This window comes from Anser brachyrhynchus (assembly GCF_964034855.1).
Source record: "Anser brachyrhynchus genome assembly, chromosome: 2".
Classification (NCBI taxonomy): Eukaryota; Metazoa; Chordata; class Aves; order Anseriformes; family Anatidae; genus Anser; species Anser brachyrhynchus.
Genome location: NC_137695.1, coordinates 38,311,394 through 38,324,557, shown reverse-complemented (window position 1 = coordinate 38,324,557; position 13,164 = coordinate 38,311,394). Strand labels below are relative to the sequence as shown.

Genomic DNA, 13,164 nt, shown 5'->3' with positions numbered 1-13,164 from the left:
TGAATGTTCCCATATCAGTTGATTATTCTCATTGTCCTTGTCCTCCAGAATTACATTATGTAAGAGCTGATTTTCTGCATTGCAGTGTATGCATGGCCAGTGCCAAAAAGGAAATAGCGAGGAGGTTACTTTTACCTTCTACTTCACTGTATTGACTTTCTCCTTGAATCAGTAAACAAGATTGTCACATACAAAGCACTCAGTCACCAGACAAGTTCATACACAAAGTTATTTTTCCATAATGTTAAAAGCTCCCTGTCTGTCTAAGGCTCAGTCTGACTCAAATGTGATCTTAAAAACTAGCATTTTTCAATAAGCACATTTTTATATAATTTTCAATATTCAATTTTCAATTTCTAAAGTCATCTGCCAGGCCATTACTGATACTCACACTTGTAAATGAGTGGCAGCACTGTCACCTCAGATTCTAGCTGAGTCTGCAATCAAGTTTACTCTTGACAATTTTACCTAGGAACTAAAGGAAATATTTACTCATTTTCAAATAATGACACAGTTGTTTTGATTCATTACACACAATCCTGCTGATTTAGACCATTCTATGTATGAAATAACACATATAATATTTTAATTGTATTACAATATAAGAACAAATACTAAGATTATTTATTTTTTCACTTAGTAATGACAGGTTCACAGAGTCAAGATTTTTTATTTGGTTTTATTATAGAAATTGGAAGGTAGAATGCCATATAAAATAACAGCATGCGGTTAGTGTGTGCAGACACTGTTTGTGCTGGAGAAGACCTAACTCAGATGCTGCTCCAAACGTGTCACTGAGCAGAGGCGCTGGGGCATTGCAATGTGAGTGTTGGGAGTGGGACAGATAAAGCCTGCTCTGTGCAGGTTTCTTTCCGGTGGAAGCTTTGAGGTCTCATCCCAGTGTGTAGTCAGGATATGCATCCAGCCCCGGGAACTGAGCAGCGTTCCCGGGTTCCACAATTTGTGTGCTCCGTAAGGCAGCTAGTAAGCCAACCACAAATGATGTGAGGTGATGTTGTACAAGCCAAGCTCCAGCAGAACACTGAATGAGGCTTCAGCACAGTATGGGTTACGTTTGCAGATACAGCACATTCATACTGATTAGCCCCTCTTGTCTTATCATCTGAAATTTCCAATTATGATAATGAGTTGTGGCCCCTATTCCAGAAGGAGAAATAGAAGACTCCCTGTAGAAATGCTCATTGTTGGGGAGCCACGTGGCAGTCCAGGAGGACTGGTAATATCCCCCTGTTCTATTCTGTTTCTGAGCCCGTCAATATAAAAATCAATCAAATCCAAAATGAAACAAAAAGATGAGAGCTTTGGGCCCCTTTTAATAAAATGAAAAATAAAAATGGAAAATAAAACTGCTAAATTTAGTAGGCTATGAAATTAAACCAGTAATTATTGGGGTTAATTGCTGCACAGCCCAGGCTTTTAGTTCTGGTGAAGAAAACGGGCTGCACTAATGCCCTGGGTCAAGCTGGGAGCATTTATTGGGAGCTGCAGGTGGGTTAAAAATTCCAGCCATCTCTAGTCCATTTAATGCATTTCTTGCTAAATAAAATTTGCTATATTTACATTTTTTTGACTTTGGTAATGCATGTTATTCTGTTTAATGTGACTTATACTGTAAAGATTTTTCTCTGGTGGAATTACAGGGATAATGCTGGGACATCTGGAAAAGTTACAGGTGTAGCTATCATGTAATTGAGATTAAAGTCTGGTCTTTTGTGCTTGGTTGTAACCCGAGTATAAGTTATTTATCATCTTCTTTTAAAAGTGCTCATCCTCTTTTTTGCCTCAAATTCCTTTTCTGAAAAATGAGGATAAGGATACAGCCCCTCTTTGGAAAGGAAAGCTGCAAAATTAAAAATGCAAAAAATGAAGATAAAAGACTCAAAGAAGTAGAGCATTTGTTGGAATGTTTGGCTTTGGTAGCAGTATGCAGTTGACAAACAGAAGGCTTCTGTTGCTAAATAATGAATGATAATTAACACATTATCTTGCCTTTATGTCTATTCAAAGAAGGAGGCAAAATGAGCTGCTGTTCTTCTAAGCTTTCTTGAATTGTGTTCTTACAGTTAGTTTTAACTCATTCACAGTATGAAGGCAATTGAAATAAGCCTGGTGCTAGTAGCTGATATTCATCAGGAAAAAGTGTTTGGAGAAGCCATATGGCAATGGGCGTAAGGTTGTTAAGTTTCAAAGCTACTGGAAGTATAATTCTGTCATTTTTCATTTATTCAGTAGTGGCAGCAGATGGGAGAAAACATGGTTCACGTCAGCATGAGTTTCCTGAAACAGAAATAGGCAGAACACGGAGGGAGGAGGTATTTTACCTCTGGAAAAATCGGTACCAAAATACCAGTGTGTTGTAGGGATAGGAAAACATTCACAGGAGGCCCTTTTCTATCATTTTGGAGTCACTATATATGTTTTACCACGTCTGATACATCAGTGAGTGATAGGTCTCTTTAACTCAACCTGGAAGTGTGGTTAGAATGAAAAATAGTGTCACAAAGCACAGCACTAACAAAAAGGAATTGAAATGAGTGGTTTTCTTTCCTTTCCCTTTATTAAAGGGCAGGATGCTTTTTTTAACTATGCAGGAACACATTTTGTGAAACAGAAGTTAGGAATTTGCAGCACCAGTGCAAAACGCTTATGACCAGAGGTCCTTGCTGGGATTCACTGCCATAAGGAAGACAACCCGCTGGGCATCCTTGTCACAGCATCACAAAACAATTGAGGTTCAGAGGGACCTCTGGAGGTCATCTGGTCCAAACCCCCCTGCTCGAGCAGGGCCACCCAGAGCAGCTTGCCCATGACCATGTCCAGATGGCTTCTGAAGATCTCCAAGGAGGGAACTCCACAACCTCTCTAGGCAGCCTGTGCCAGTGCTCGGTCACCTGCAAAGTAAAGAAATGCTTCCTGATGTTTAGATGGAACCTCCTGTGCTGCAGTTTGTGCCCATTGCCTCTTGTCCTGGCAGGGGCATCACTGAAAAGAGCCTGGCTCTGGCTTCTTTGCCTCTTCCCTTCAGGTATTTAGGTACATTGATAAGACCCCCCCTGAGCCTGCTCTTCTCCTGTCTGAGCAGTCCCAGCTCTCTCAGCCTCCTCGTAAGAGAAGTGCTCCAGTCCCTTCATCATCTCGGTGCCCCTAAGCTGGACTCTTTCCAATATGTCCATGTCACCCTACCCAAGGTGGAGCCATCTCAACACGAGGGCTGTGAGGACTTAAATAGCATGATCGTGATAGCTTGGAATAATAAAATGTGTGATTTTGCAAAATGAGACTGTACTGCATTCACTGGGAGCTTTTAAACAGAAGCGTGGAAGGAAGCCAGGTCAGTTATGCAAGGGTTGTTGTTTAAAGTAACGGGTATTTCTGTTGTACAGAAGTGAAAAAACAAAGTGCTGAAATTTTAACGTGGCGTTTAGGGCTCCCAAAAAAAGCTTCACCTGGCTCTGTCTTGTGGCTGCCCTGGGTGCCTACAAACCCAGGTGACTGCTGGCACACGACTGGAGCAGAGCAGTGGTGCTGCAGTGCCTGTGTCCTCAGCCCCCCAGAGATGGCAACTGAGTGACAACATCTCAAACAGACCTGAGGAAAGTAAATGCTAATTAATAACGAATGATGTCTCATGTCAGAAGTGCTTAAATAGTGAAGTATGTCTCCATGTAGATCTATTTAAATTCATGGAGAGTCATTGTCATGTTGTTTATTCACATTTGGACTACCCTGGTTCTGCACAAAACAGGAAGTTTGAGATTGGTTTTGATAACATTTGGTACAAGATAGTTGTTGACATTTTTTAAAGCAATCTGCTCTGTTTGGTTTATGTGAATTTGATTAAGACATCCAAGGAAAATGAATTAGTTTCAAAGACTAATAGATGTGCATTTGTGTCAGTCTGGCAACTGCCTTATTTTGGGACCTTTAAAATTGTAACTGATACTTGGACTTAATATATTTCCATTTGAATGATTAAGTACTAAAATGGGTTACTTACAAAACAGACTGATACATATTATTGCACATAGATACTAACTAGATAACACAAATCAAACATTTTTATAAATTATAAAAATAGAATATTTGCTGCAAAGGGAAACATTTGAACCCTCATTCATACATTTTTGGTTTTTTTTAAGAAAACAGCTCACAGTTCTATATTTGAACTTATTTTCACATCCAGTTAATATATATCTTGTTTGTGACTTTTAACAGTTTGGAGTGATCATGTAAATAATAACAAAAAACTTGTAACTCCCCTATTTCATATTACGCTTCCTTCTTAATTACTGATGGGTTTTTGCTTCCTGAGCTACTCTGTAGTTCCCTTTCAAGAACATTCTGCTCTATAATTAGTAATCAGAGTGATGGAAAGTTGTTTTCAGCTCTAATAACAAATTTGGCAATGTAAGTTTTGCTAGAGGACATGGATACCTTAAACCCAACTTGTGGCTTGGTGGTACTTGTGATGACCCCCAGACTCCAATTTTATAGATTGTATTGAGTCTAACCATACGTCATTCAAATTCTTCCTGTTTTTCTTTTTTGTTACTTTTTGTGTTTTGTTTTGTTTTGTTTCTCTAATTCCTGCAACCTCTCTTTTACCCCAAAGTGAATTTACATTTTTTTATTTGGTAAAAGAGCTGAAGGGCTTGTATTTGACACACATTTCCGTACTCCTCCTTTTTGTTGATCTTGCATTACTGAAATCAAATATACTGGTTTCAGTACCACACCACTTCAAGACACTTGTCCCACTCAGGCCACTTGGCAGGTTGCATTATGATGCTGAAACATTTACAACTAAAAAATCAGTCACATTATTTTTGGATGGACATAGTGCTGTATAGGAGTTGAATCCATCTCTTGCAGAAGGAACTAGAAGCTATTGTCCATTTGCATTGCAACCAAGTTAATAAGCTTGGTCAACAAGGGAGAAATCCCACCCTGCAGTATACTGCAGTCCTCCCTTCTAATTATAGACTCTCTGTCTGCTGAAAAGCTGGTTTTCTTCCTTGTGGTAGGAATATAAGATTGCCAGGTCATAGAGAATTTTCTGATACGCTGACACTAATCTTGATCCACTACTGGAGTGTTTACGAACACTCATTTCCCAAGGTCTAACCAGGTAGAAAAGGGATTGCCAGACCCTAGTTTTCTGTTATAATTAGGTAGTACTCAGCTCCTCAGCCCACGACACCAAGCCTCGAAGCCCTGAGAGCCCTGATCTGCCAAACCTGAGCTGGTGCACACTAAAATCCAGTGTATAGCTCAGATTCCATAGATCAGGGTTGTATCAGGAAATGTTATATTATACCGTTCTCCTGAAGAACTGCAAGATGCCACTGTACATGCAAATCAGCAAAAAATTTCTCAATACATCTTCATGAACTACTGTAGAAAACTAACAGCAGTGTGAAAAGAAGTACCTAAAATCTTCACAACTATAATGTATGTATTAGAAGCCTAGCTACTATGATCACTACACAGCTGCATTGTGATAAGGAAACATATAAGAACTCTATATGAGTTAAGGTATTTTGTAAATAAATTATTTCATCCAGTTAATACCCACTTTTTTTTTTTTTTTACATCTTGATCTGAGCATTGCTTTTTTTGAACAATGACTATTCCTTTATCCCATCCCCATATCTCTGATGTGTGTCATAACCTCTTCAAGTGGGAAAGTGGGTACTAACTTTAAGTCCTTTCTGTGCTGTGTTCTTACAGACTACAACTGATGCGAGTACCAGTGAGAGTAAGGGCGCTGATGACTATATAATAGTTTCCAAAGAAGACGAAGGAAGCAGAAGTGCTGTCCCAGAGCCTGCGCAGTCCCTTCAGGCACACAAGGAAGCAGCAGTGAAGCCAGAAGCTCCGTCTCGTCCTTTGATATTCTCTGACCCGCTGATGGGTTCCATCTCAGCCTCCTCCAGCAACCTGAGTTCCAGCCCTGATGACAACAGTAGTAACAACAGCAAAGATTCTGACTTCGCTATTGTCAGCCCACTGGACATCTAATGGAAACTGGTTGGGAGAGGTTAGGAGGTCAGTTGGTATACCTCAGCTCAACTTCCTATGGTTCAACGGGCTGGATGGTTTTTTGGATTAGAAGGACAGAAAATAGATAAATGTGACCCATTTCAGTTGCCAAAAGCCTAGGAAAAAAGAAATAATACAAATTTGGTTGCAACTCTTCAGAAAGAATATACACCTTGTAATGACTGCCTTAAATAAAAACCCAGTAACACCCAGTTCTAATATACAGTTATTCTTAGTTATAAAGAAGTCATCTTACTTAGGAGCTTTGTTACTATAGAACTGCTGCTTTCCCAAAACGTAGAATAGTATGTGCTAGGTACCATAATGGATTAGGAAATGTTTAGATTCTTGGCATCAGACCTGATGTGGCAAAGACAAGCTAGATTCAATGTCATCCTTTCAGAAAATATGTTAGACTGGGTTTTTTGAATAGGCAAGAGTACTGTTTCTTCAGAGACTGTGACTAGAGAAGTAGAAAATGTATATCAGAAAGATTAAAAGGATCATCCTGGCACTAGGCTTGTTCCCAGTTGAGGAATCCTAGTTTCTTCATTTTCATCCAACAGTAGCCTGAGATTTGTTAAATGCACAAGTTTGTGTAATTGTTCCTCAGCACTGTGTTAAAGACAAATGTGTTACAAATTCCTTGAGAATGGGGACCTATACAGCAGAGCCTTATTTTCCTTTGCTTACTTTTTTCCCCTTGAGAGTTCCCAGGTTGCCTCTTTTCCTCTTTGTGTCTGTCTGCTTTTATTCCCCTGGCATGAATTAATTTTGATGTTACTGAGATTACTGCCATCAAAGAGTAGGTGCAAGGGAAATTACAGTATTTCGTAGTGTAGACCTGAGCCAGATGACCTAAAACTAGCTTGAGTATGGTAACTGGTCAGGGAAGGATGCAAAGTGATATAAAATGTTCATAATTAAAAGCACTTTATATCTCATTACTATTATCTTCTGTAGATTCTGTTTACATATATGTCTATATGATTTCCACATTTCTAGTCAGAAAAAAAAAATCTGGTGCAGCAGCATTAACCAACAGGAAGTTTTACGTTAACTGCAGAACTTGTTCTTCTATGAAAAACTGTATTTCTTTCCCATCAAGTAAATAGTGCATCTGATGACATTTATTTCAAGTAGGTAAGATTTTTTTTACTTGCTGATTCCCCTTTTGGAATTCACAAAAAAGAAGATGGTAGTCAGAGGAAGCCTGCTTGTGCAGGACCTACACAAAAATAACCCCAGGAAGCAGTGCTAGAAATTTATTTATAACAAGAGCGCCAAAAAATGCATTATTTAGTTTGAAGATACATATACAGTACACCATGCAAGAATTTTGTAACTGCATGTCAACGCTAATGTTAATATGGTCTTAAAAATGGTAGTCATTTGCTGATTAGTCTGTAATTGTCAATGGAGTTAAGTACAGTATTCCAAAGATGAGGTGATGTGGTTTGCTGGTTTTAGATTTTGCAAGGTCTGTGTCAGTGACTGAAACAAAGAGATAACTGTCATTATCTCGTGCAATTACATGGCTGCTGCCGTATCCTCACACATTCAGAAACCACCATGTAGTTCTTCTAAGATTTTTTGTGCCTTGTAAAATGATTAAATGCTGGAATGTTACGAGCAGGCATAGCATCGTGCATCTTTGTGACAGGCTGGCGTGAACAGTCAGATGACTTTGTTTAGATGGACGGTCTTAAATGCATAACATTTTGGAGAGGTGTTTATTGGGGGTTAGTTTTAAGCTTCATAGAAAATCACTTTGGAATTCAACATGCATGCCTGTCTTCAGGTTTATTTTATTTCCCTGAGTTTGCATGAATGCCAGGGGATTAGGTGGCTGTTGATTTATTTAGGTCTTCAAGCTTTTCTAGCCTTAACCCATTCAGCAAGGCTTGTGCCACACCACCGACAAAGGGAATCTGTTCAAGAGGTACCTATGAAAAGAGGAAAGAAATATTTTGGGGACAGAGAGAAAAGTTTTTATATTCTGTGTTACATAAGCCTTCAGAGGTTCCAAAACTTTGGCAGGGGAAAATGTTTTTACTTTTTTTTTTATTACTTTTTTTTTAAGAATCGTTCTTTTCATTTCTGGTTGTTTGTTTCAGGGATCACATTGCTGTTTTCTTGAGCAGTCTCATTGCCAATGGAAGAGTGTGATTTGTACAGTTCTTTTATTTTTGTAAGTTAGTTACATCTTGCATATTTTAAAACAGCGCTGAAAATACATAAAGATTTTTGGAGTTTCTAACAAGTTTTCACTAAGCAGTGAATACCATTGAGCTGAATGCCTGTCATGCCATGGGATATAGTAAGATCCTCAGAAGCAGAGAGATGATTATACAAGGAAGATTAGAGCAAATTCCAGTAAATGAGTCTGCTTTGGTTATACCATGTCCTTGCACATCACAAATATGTTGTCTTTGATACTTAATCATAGTACAGAGATAGTTAAAATTTTATGTATTCGTTAAGTCAGAAGCCTGTAAGTTAGACAAAATGTCAAATCATCACCCTGTCTTGCCTTATGTTAAGAATATACTGAGAAATAAGTTGTCATTTAAATACAAGATTATTCTTTTTCCCCAGAAATTACCTGCTCGTAATGTTCATGGATACCAGTAATCAGAAAAACCATATACATTGCAAATTTCTGATGAAAACTAATATGGGATTAAGATATGTATCTGAGACTGTTGTACGGTATCTCACATCTGTAATTTTTATAACTGTTTAAAGTCTCTTGCATGTCGTGTCAGTTTAATATACTGCAGAAAGGCAGTATGATATTTTGACTGGGTATTCATTTAGTTGTGGAGCTTTGTATCTTTACTCTGGAAGAACATCTAGCCCGCTTTATTAAAGAAAGAATTAACAAATTTCCTGGGCTGTGCTTGTGCTGTTTTCTCAAAAAGGAGGAAAAGCTTTTTTACTGGAATATGCGAAGTATGATTTCTCAAGACAAGGGTTATTAGAAACTTTAAAACTATCTCATTATCTATATAAGCAGATAGATTATTAATATTTTATTCAGATTTTATGTATTTGATACAGGGAATCAAATTGCTTGTCATTTATCTAACCCAAGCAACACAGAACATTTCCTATTTACCATATTTATTGTATCTGAAAATAACATACAAGAATTTAAAATTGTGTAACTTTTCTGCGTTTTCATTAAACTTGGTACAGTTACATCATCTTGTCTCGGTCACAATTTCAGTATCTGTTCAGTACTTTTCTGCATCTCAATACTTAAATGGACATTCTTAAATGGTTCCTGTGATTCTGCAGTGTGTTGTCCTCATTAGATGGCACTGAGGCAGCTATTATAAAGATTAAATTTCAGATTTAAGGTCTTTATGGTATACTTGTGCTTGGCAATTACAATGTCATCTGTTCAAATAGGGACATAGCAATCCTGACTTGAACAGATTTCCGTGTTCTGGGTCTCAGCCTTTAAATAATACTTTTGATTTTGTGCTGTATGTGTTGGTCTGGAAGGAATGTAATGGTTTATTAGACTTGAAAAGGTGCAATTTCATAAAATAAACTTCATTTGGCTACAGAATAGCAATTACACTGTCTCATAATCTGTGCTGTCCTTTTAAGAACGATTATATACAGTCGGCATAAGTATTTCCTGTGTTGCTGAATCTGCTAGACTCTCACTTTAGTAGTTAGCTAAATTTAGAGATGAAAGAGTATGAAAGAAGGCCATTGGAGAAACAGCAACTTGAAACGTGCACATTGGCAACTTGTTTGCCTGCTGCTTGCAATATATTTAACCACTAAAGCGGTGCTGGAGGTTTTAGATATGTGGGAGGATCCTGCAAGAGGTAAAGTGCATAACCCTAGACACAGAAGGTGAGCAGGAAGGGATGCAGCAGGGGACTTTTAAACTACAAATTGTTTAGGGCAGGAATTGCCTTCTCTGAATTTGTACAGAACTTCTCAAATAGTGTGTCGTAATTACAGACACTGTCAAAATTGGGTTAATAACAGTGCACTTATCGTTTCACCAGGTTCTGCTCTTTCAAACAGTGAGCTAGATGTAATCCAATAAAAATAGCTCTGCTGATTGCAGCAGTTTCATATCGGAGAAGAACCTGGTCCCACATTGCTGAAGTAAGTGCAATTGAGGAGCATTCAATAAATTAATTAAAAAAAAAAAAAAGACAATGGGCCAATGTTGCTGAATACAAAAAGCTGTGTTTACCTCAAGATATACATGAAGTATTTACTACAGTGTGCTGCATGTGTACCTTGTGTACCTTGTTTGTACCTTTTACCTTGTACCTTTTACCTGATTGTGTCAGGTAAGTTTGGGTTGTCTTTGTTTATAACTTGCGAAATCATAGCTGATGCTTAACTGGAGGATGCATTAAGATATATCAGCTGCAGAGGGAAGACACTGCCGTTCCACGTGCTATGAATGGTAAGAATTTGATCCTTCAAGTCCCACTGTTTTAACACTTTTCGCTGTCTTCTTGGGTGGCAACATGAACAACCCTGTAAGCACTATCGGAGGCTTGATGGAAGCTCTGCTGCTTAAGTTGTCACATGCAGTCACAGAGCTTGGAGCTGAGAATGTTTTCACAGCTTTGCCTTTCACTGCGATTTTTAGGGACTGTGGCAAGATGAGGTTGCTCTGAATTTTTAACTAGTACAAAGAAGCATTCAAAGATGCTATAAATTATCACGTCAGTATTTGAGGCCTTTTGGAATATAAATTGCTACATACTTTTGAGAGAAGAATAGCTGTCACAATATCTTGATCTCCTACCTGCTGTGTTAATTGAATCCAGGGGGCAGGGGGAATATAGTAGCAATTTCAGATCCACATTAAATTCTTCTTTAAAATGAGAAAAAATACAAAGCACACAGACATTAAAAGGCAGATTCTGAGATGTCATTTAGCTTACTAAATAATACATACCTCTGTGCAATACTCAGGAATGTGCAACATTTTTAATCCATAAATAGGGGAACTTGCAACAGCCTGGAACACATGGTAAAAAGGTACATGAATGCAAGCCTGCAAGCCTGTTCTTAAAAACATTTTTAAAGATCCATGGATTAAAATACATAAAAATGATATTATGTGTATGTATATATAGATATATATATAGTTTTAATAAGCAAAAAGCTCTTTTAGTCTTGCAAAGATTATTGGATTTTGGTAAAGCTTCACCTGGCTCAGAAAAGTGGTAAGTTTCCTTTAAAATCTGATTATTTTTTGTTCCATGGTGCAGGATTCCCATTACCACTGACACTGCTGTCTGGATTGCTGCAGTATTTGCCCCCACATCCAAGAGGGACCCAGCAGCAGGCCAGTGGCTGAGCAGAATTATGGTACGTCTCAGTGTGAGTGCTCTGGATGTTACTTTCTCTGGTTACTGCCTTACTCACTTTATTAGTGCCTTTCAATCTCTACCTGTGCTTTATCTGAAGGATAAAAAATAAATTAATTAATCTTTGTAAGGCTTGCAAGACTTCTGGCATCGTGTGCATTGTAGAGATGAAACTCCAGCCTCCAGGTGGTACCACAGGGCAAATTATGATGGAACCTAAGTATAGGTGTCTGGGACCATGATGAACTTCTTGTATTTCAGAATTATGCTTTAGGCCAGTAACTTTCAAAATCTGGAGAAAATTAATTCCAATATGGTGAACAATGAATTGCACATGTTTACTAAGTTGTGAAGAAGTTGTGATGGATGGAGGAGCTCCCCAGCAGACTCTCTTTCTAAGTGCCTTTTATTTTCATTTCCCACAGTCTAGCCCATCTGGCAGTATTGTGATACCGGACATAACCCGTTAAAGCTTGAGCTGTTTAATTTTCTGAATAGATGAGTCCTCAGTCACTGTGATCAAAGTTAAATGTTCCTCATCTGAGGACTCCAATACCCTCTGCCTGAAGCCTGGCTGACAGCCCAGCCAGGGTGCTCCTTGTTCTAGCGAAAATCTGAAATCTTCTGTAAATCTCACCATACTTGTACAGCAGGTAGTATCTATAGTCAGTCTTCATAATTTTCCTATGGTTAGCTTTATTGTAAGCTTGATTACCTAGCATTTTTTCTATCCACACTTTCTTACAAACATGGGAAAAAAATATATATATATACTGTCTTACTAGGAGTATCTTAGGTGAGGATTTGGGGTTCTTTTACCTGTAACACAGGCTAGGTGTATTTAAACTATGGCTATGAAGAAGAATTCTGATCTGTCTTAACATTGCTGAGACAAAACATTGATTTCTCCAAAACTTTTCTTCTACTTAGTGAGTGGACCTTGTGTTAAGCACTGACATTACAAAACTATAATGGGGAATGGTGCATATTTTCCTGTGGCCACCTCACACCAGGGTGTGCCCCCACTGTGTGGGGCACAGGAGGGCTCTTCTGTGTGCAAGGGCCACAGTATTGCTAGCAAGGTGGAGGGTCAAAAGATGGACATTAATGTTTGTTGCCTTTGTGTATCTTTAAGCTTCAGTATAAATTAAATAAATAAATAAATAAATAAATAAATAAATAAATAAATAAATAAATAAATAAATGGAAAGCAGTTGCCAAAGATCATTAACCACGCCGGCACTGCAACAACTACAATGTGCTTTCCTCAGTGTTTTCTTTTTGTGGGATGGAAAATTTACATTGTAGAGTGGCTTTAAAAGAAGAAAGAAAAAATCTTTTTCACATTTTGGCATTTTTTACTGTGTGTGAAAAAATGTTTAAGAAATATTGTTTGTGTAAGTCTGCAGAGAGACTGCATCAACTTTCCTCCTCTGTCCCTGTATCGATCATGTTGAATTAAGCTAAAAGGGGGAAGAGGGAGAGAAATAGCAACTTTAAAATGCTTGTAACCTTGTTCTTTTTACATGGTGGGATTTGTATGTTTGCACTGAGTAAAATGCCAATATCTATTAAGACATGCTGGAGAGAAACAAAATGTCTACATCCTTCAGCTACATCCACACAGGACTGTATGTTTTGTCAATGCCTATTTGGTACATCTGGCCTGAACAGAATAGGTTATTTGTAGAATATGGCTTTGGCAGATTTTTTCAAAGAAAGAAAGAACATGCTATTC

The 13,164-nt window shown here is 38.1% G+C and overlaps 1 protein-coding gene across 6 annotated transcripts in view; it reads left to right on the top strand.

Annotated features, from left to right (window-relative positions):
• The window catches only part of TBC1D5 (TBC1 domain family member 5), a 320,762-nt gene extending 311,811 nt beyond the window's left edge, over positions 1-8,951 (top strand). For all 6 annotated transcript variants that reach the window (XM_080583485.1, XM_080583486.1, XM_080583487.1 and 3 more), the window contains one exon: positions 5,752-8,951. In XM_080583485.1, coding sequence (XP_080439611.1) covers positions 5,752-6,042 — 291 coding nt within the window. In that variant the 3' untranslated portion in view covers positions 6,043-8,951. The remainder of the gene's footprint in view (positions 1-5,751) is intronic.
• Positions 8,952-13,164: the final 4,213 nt, after the last annotated feature.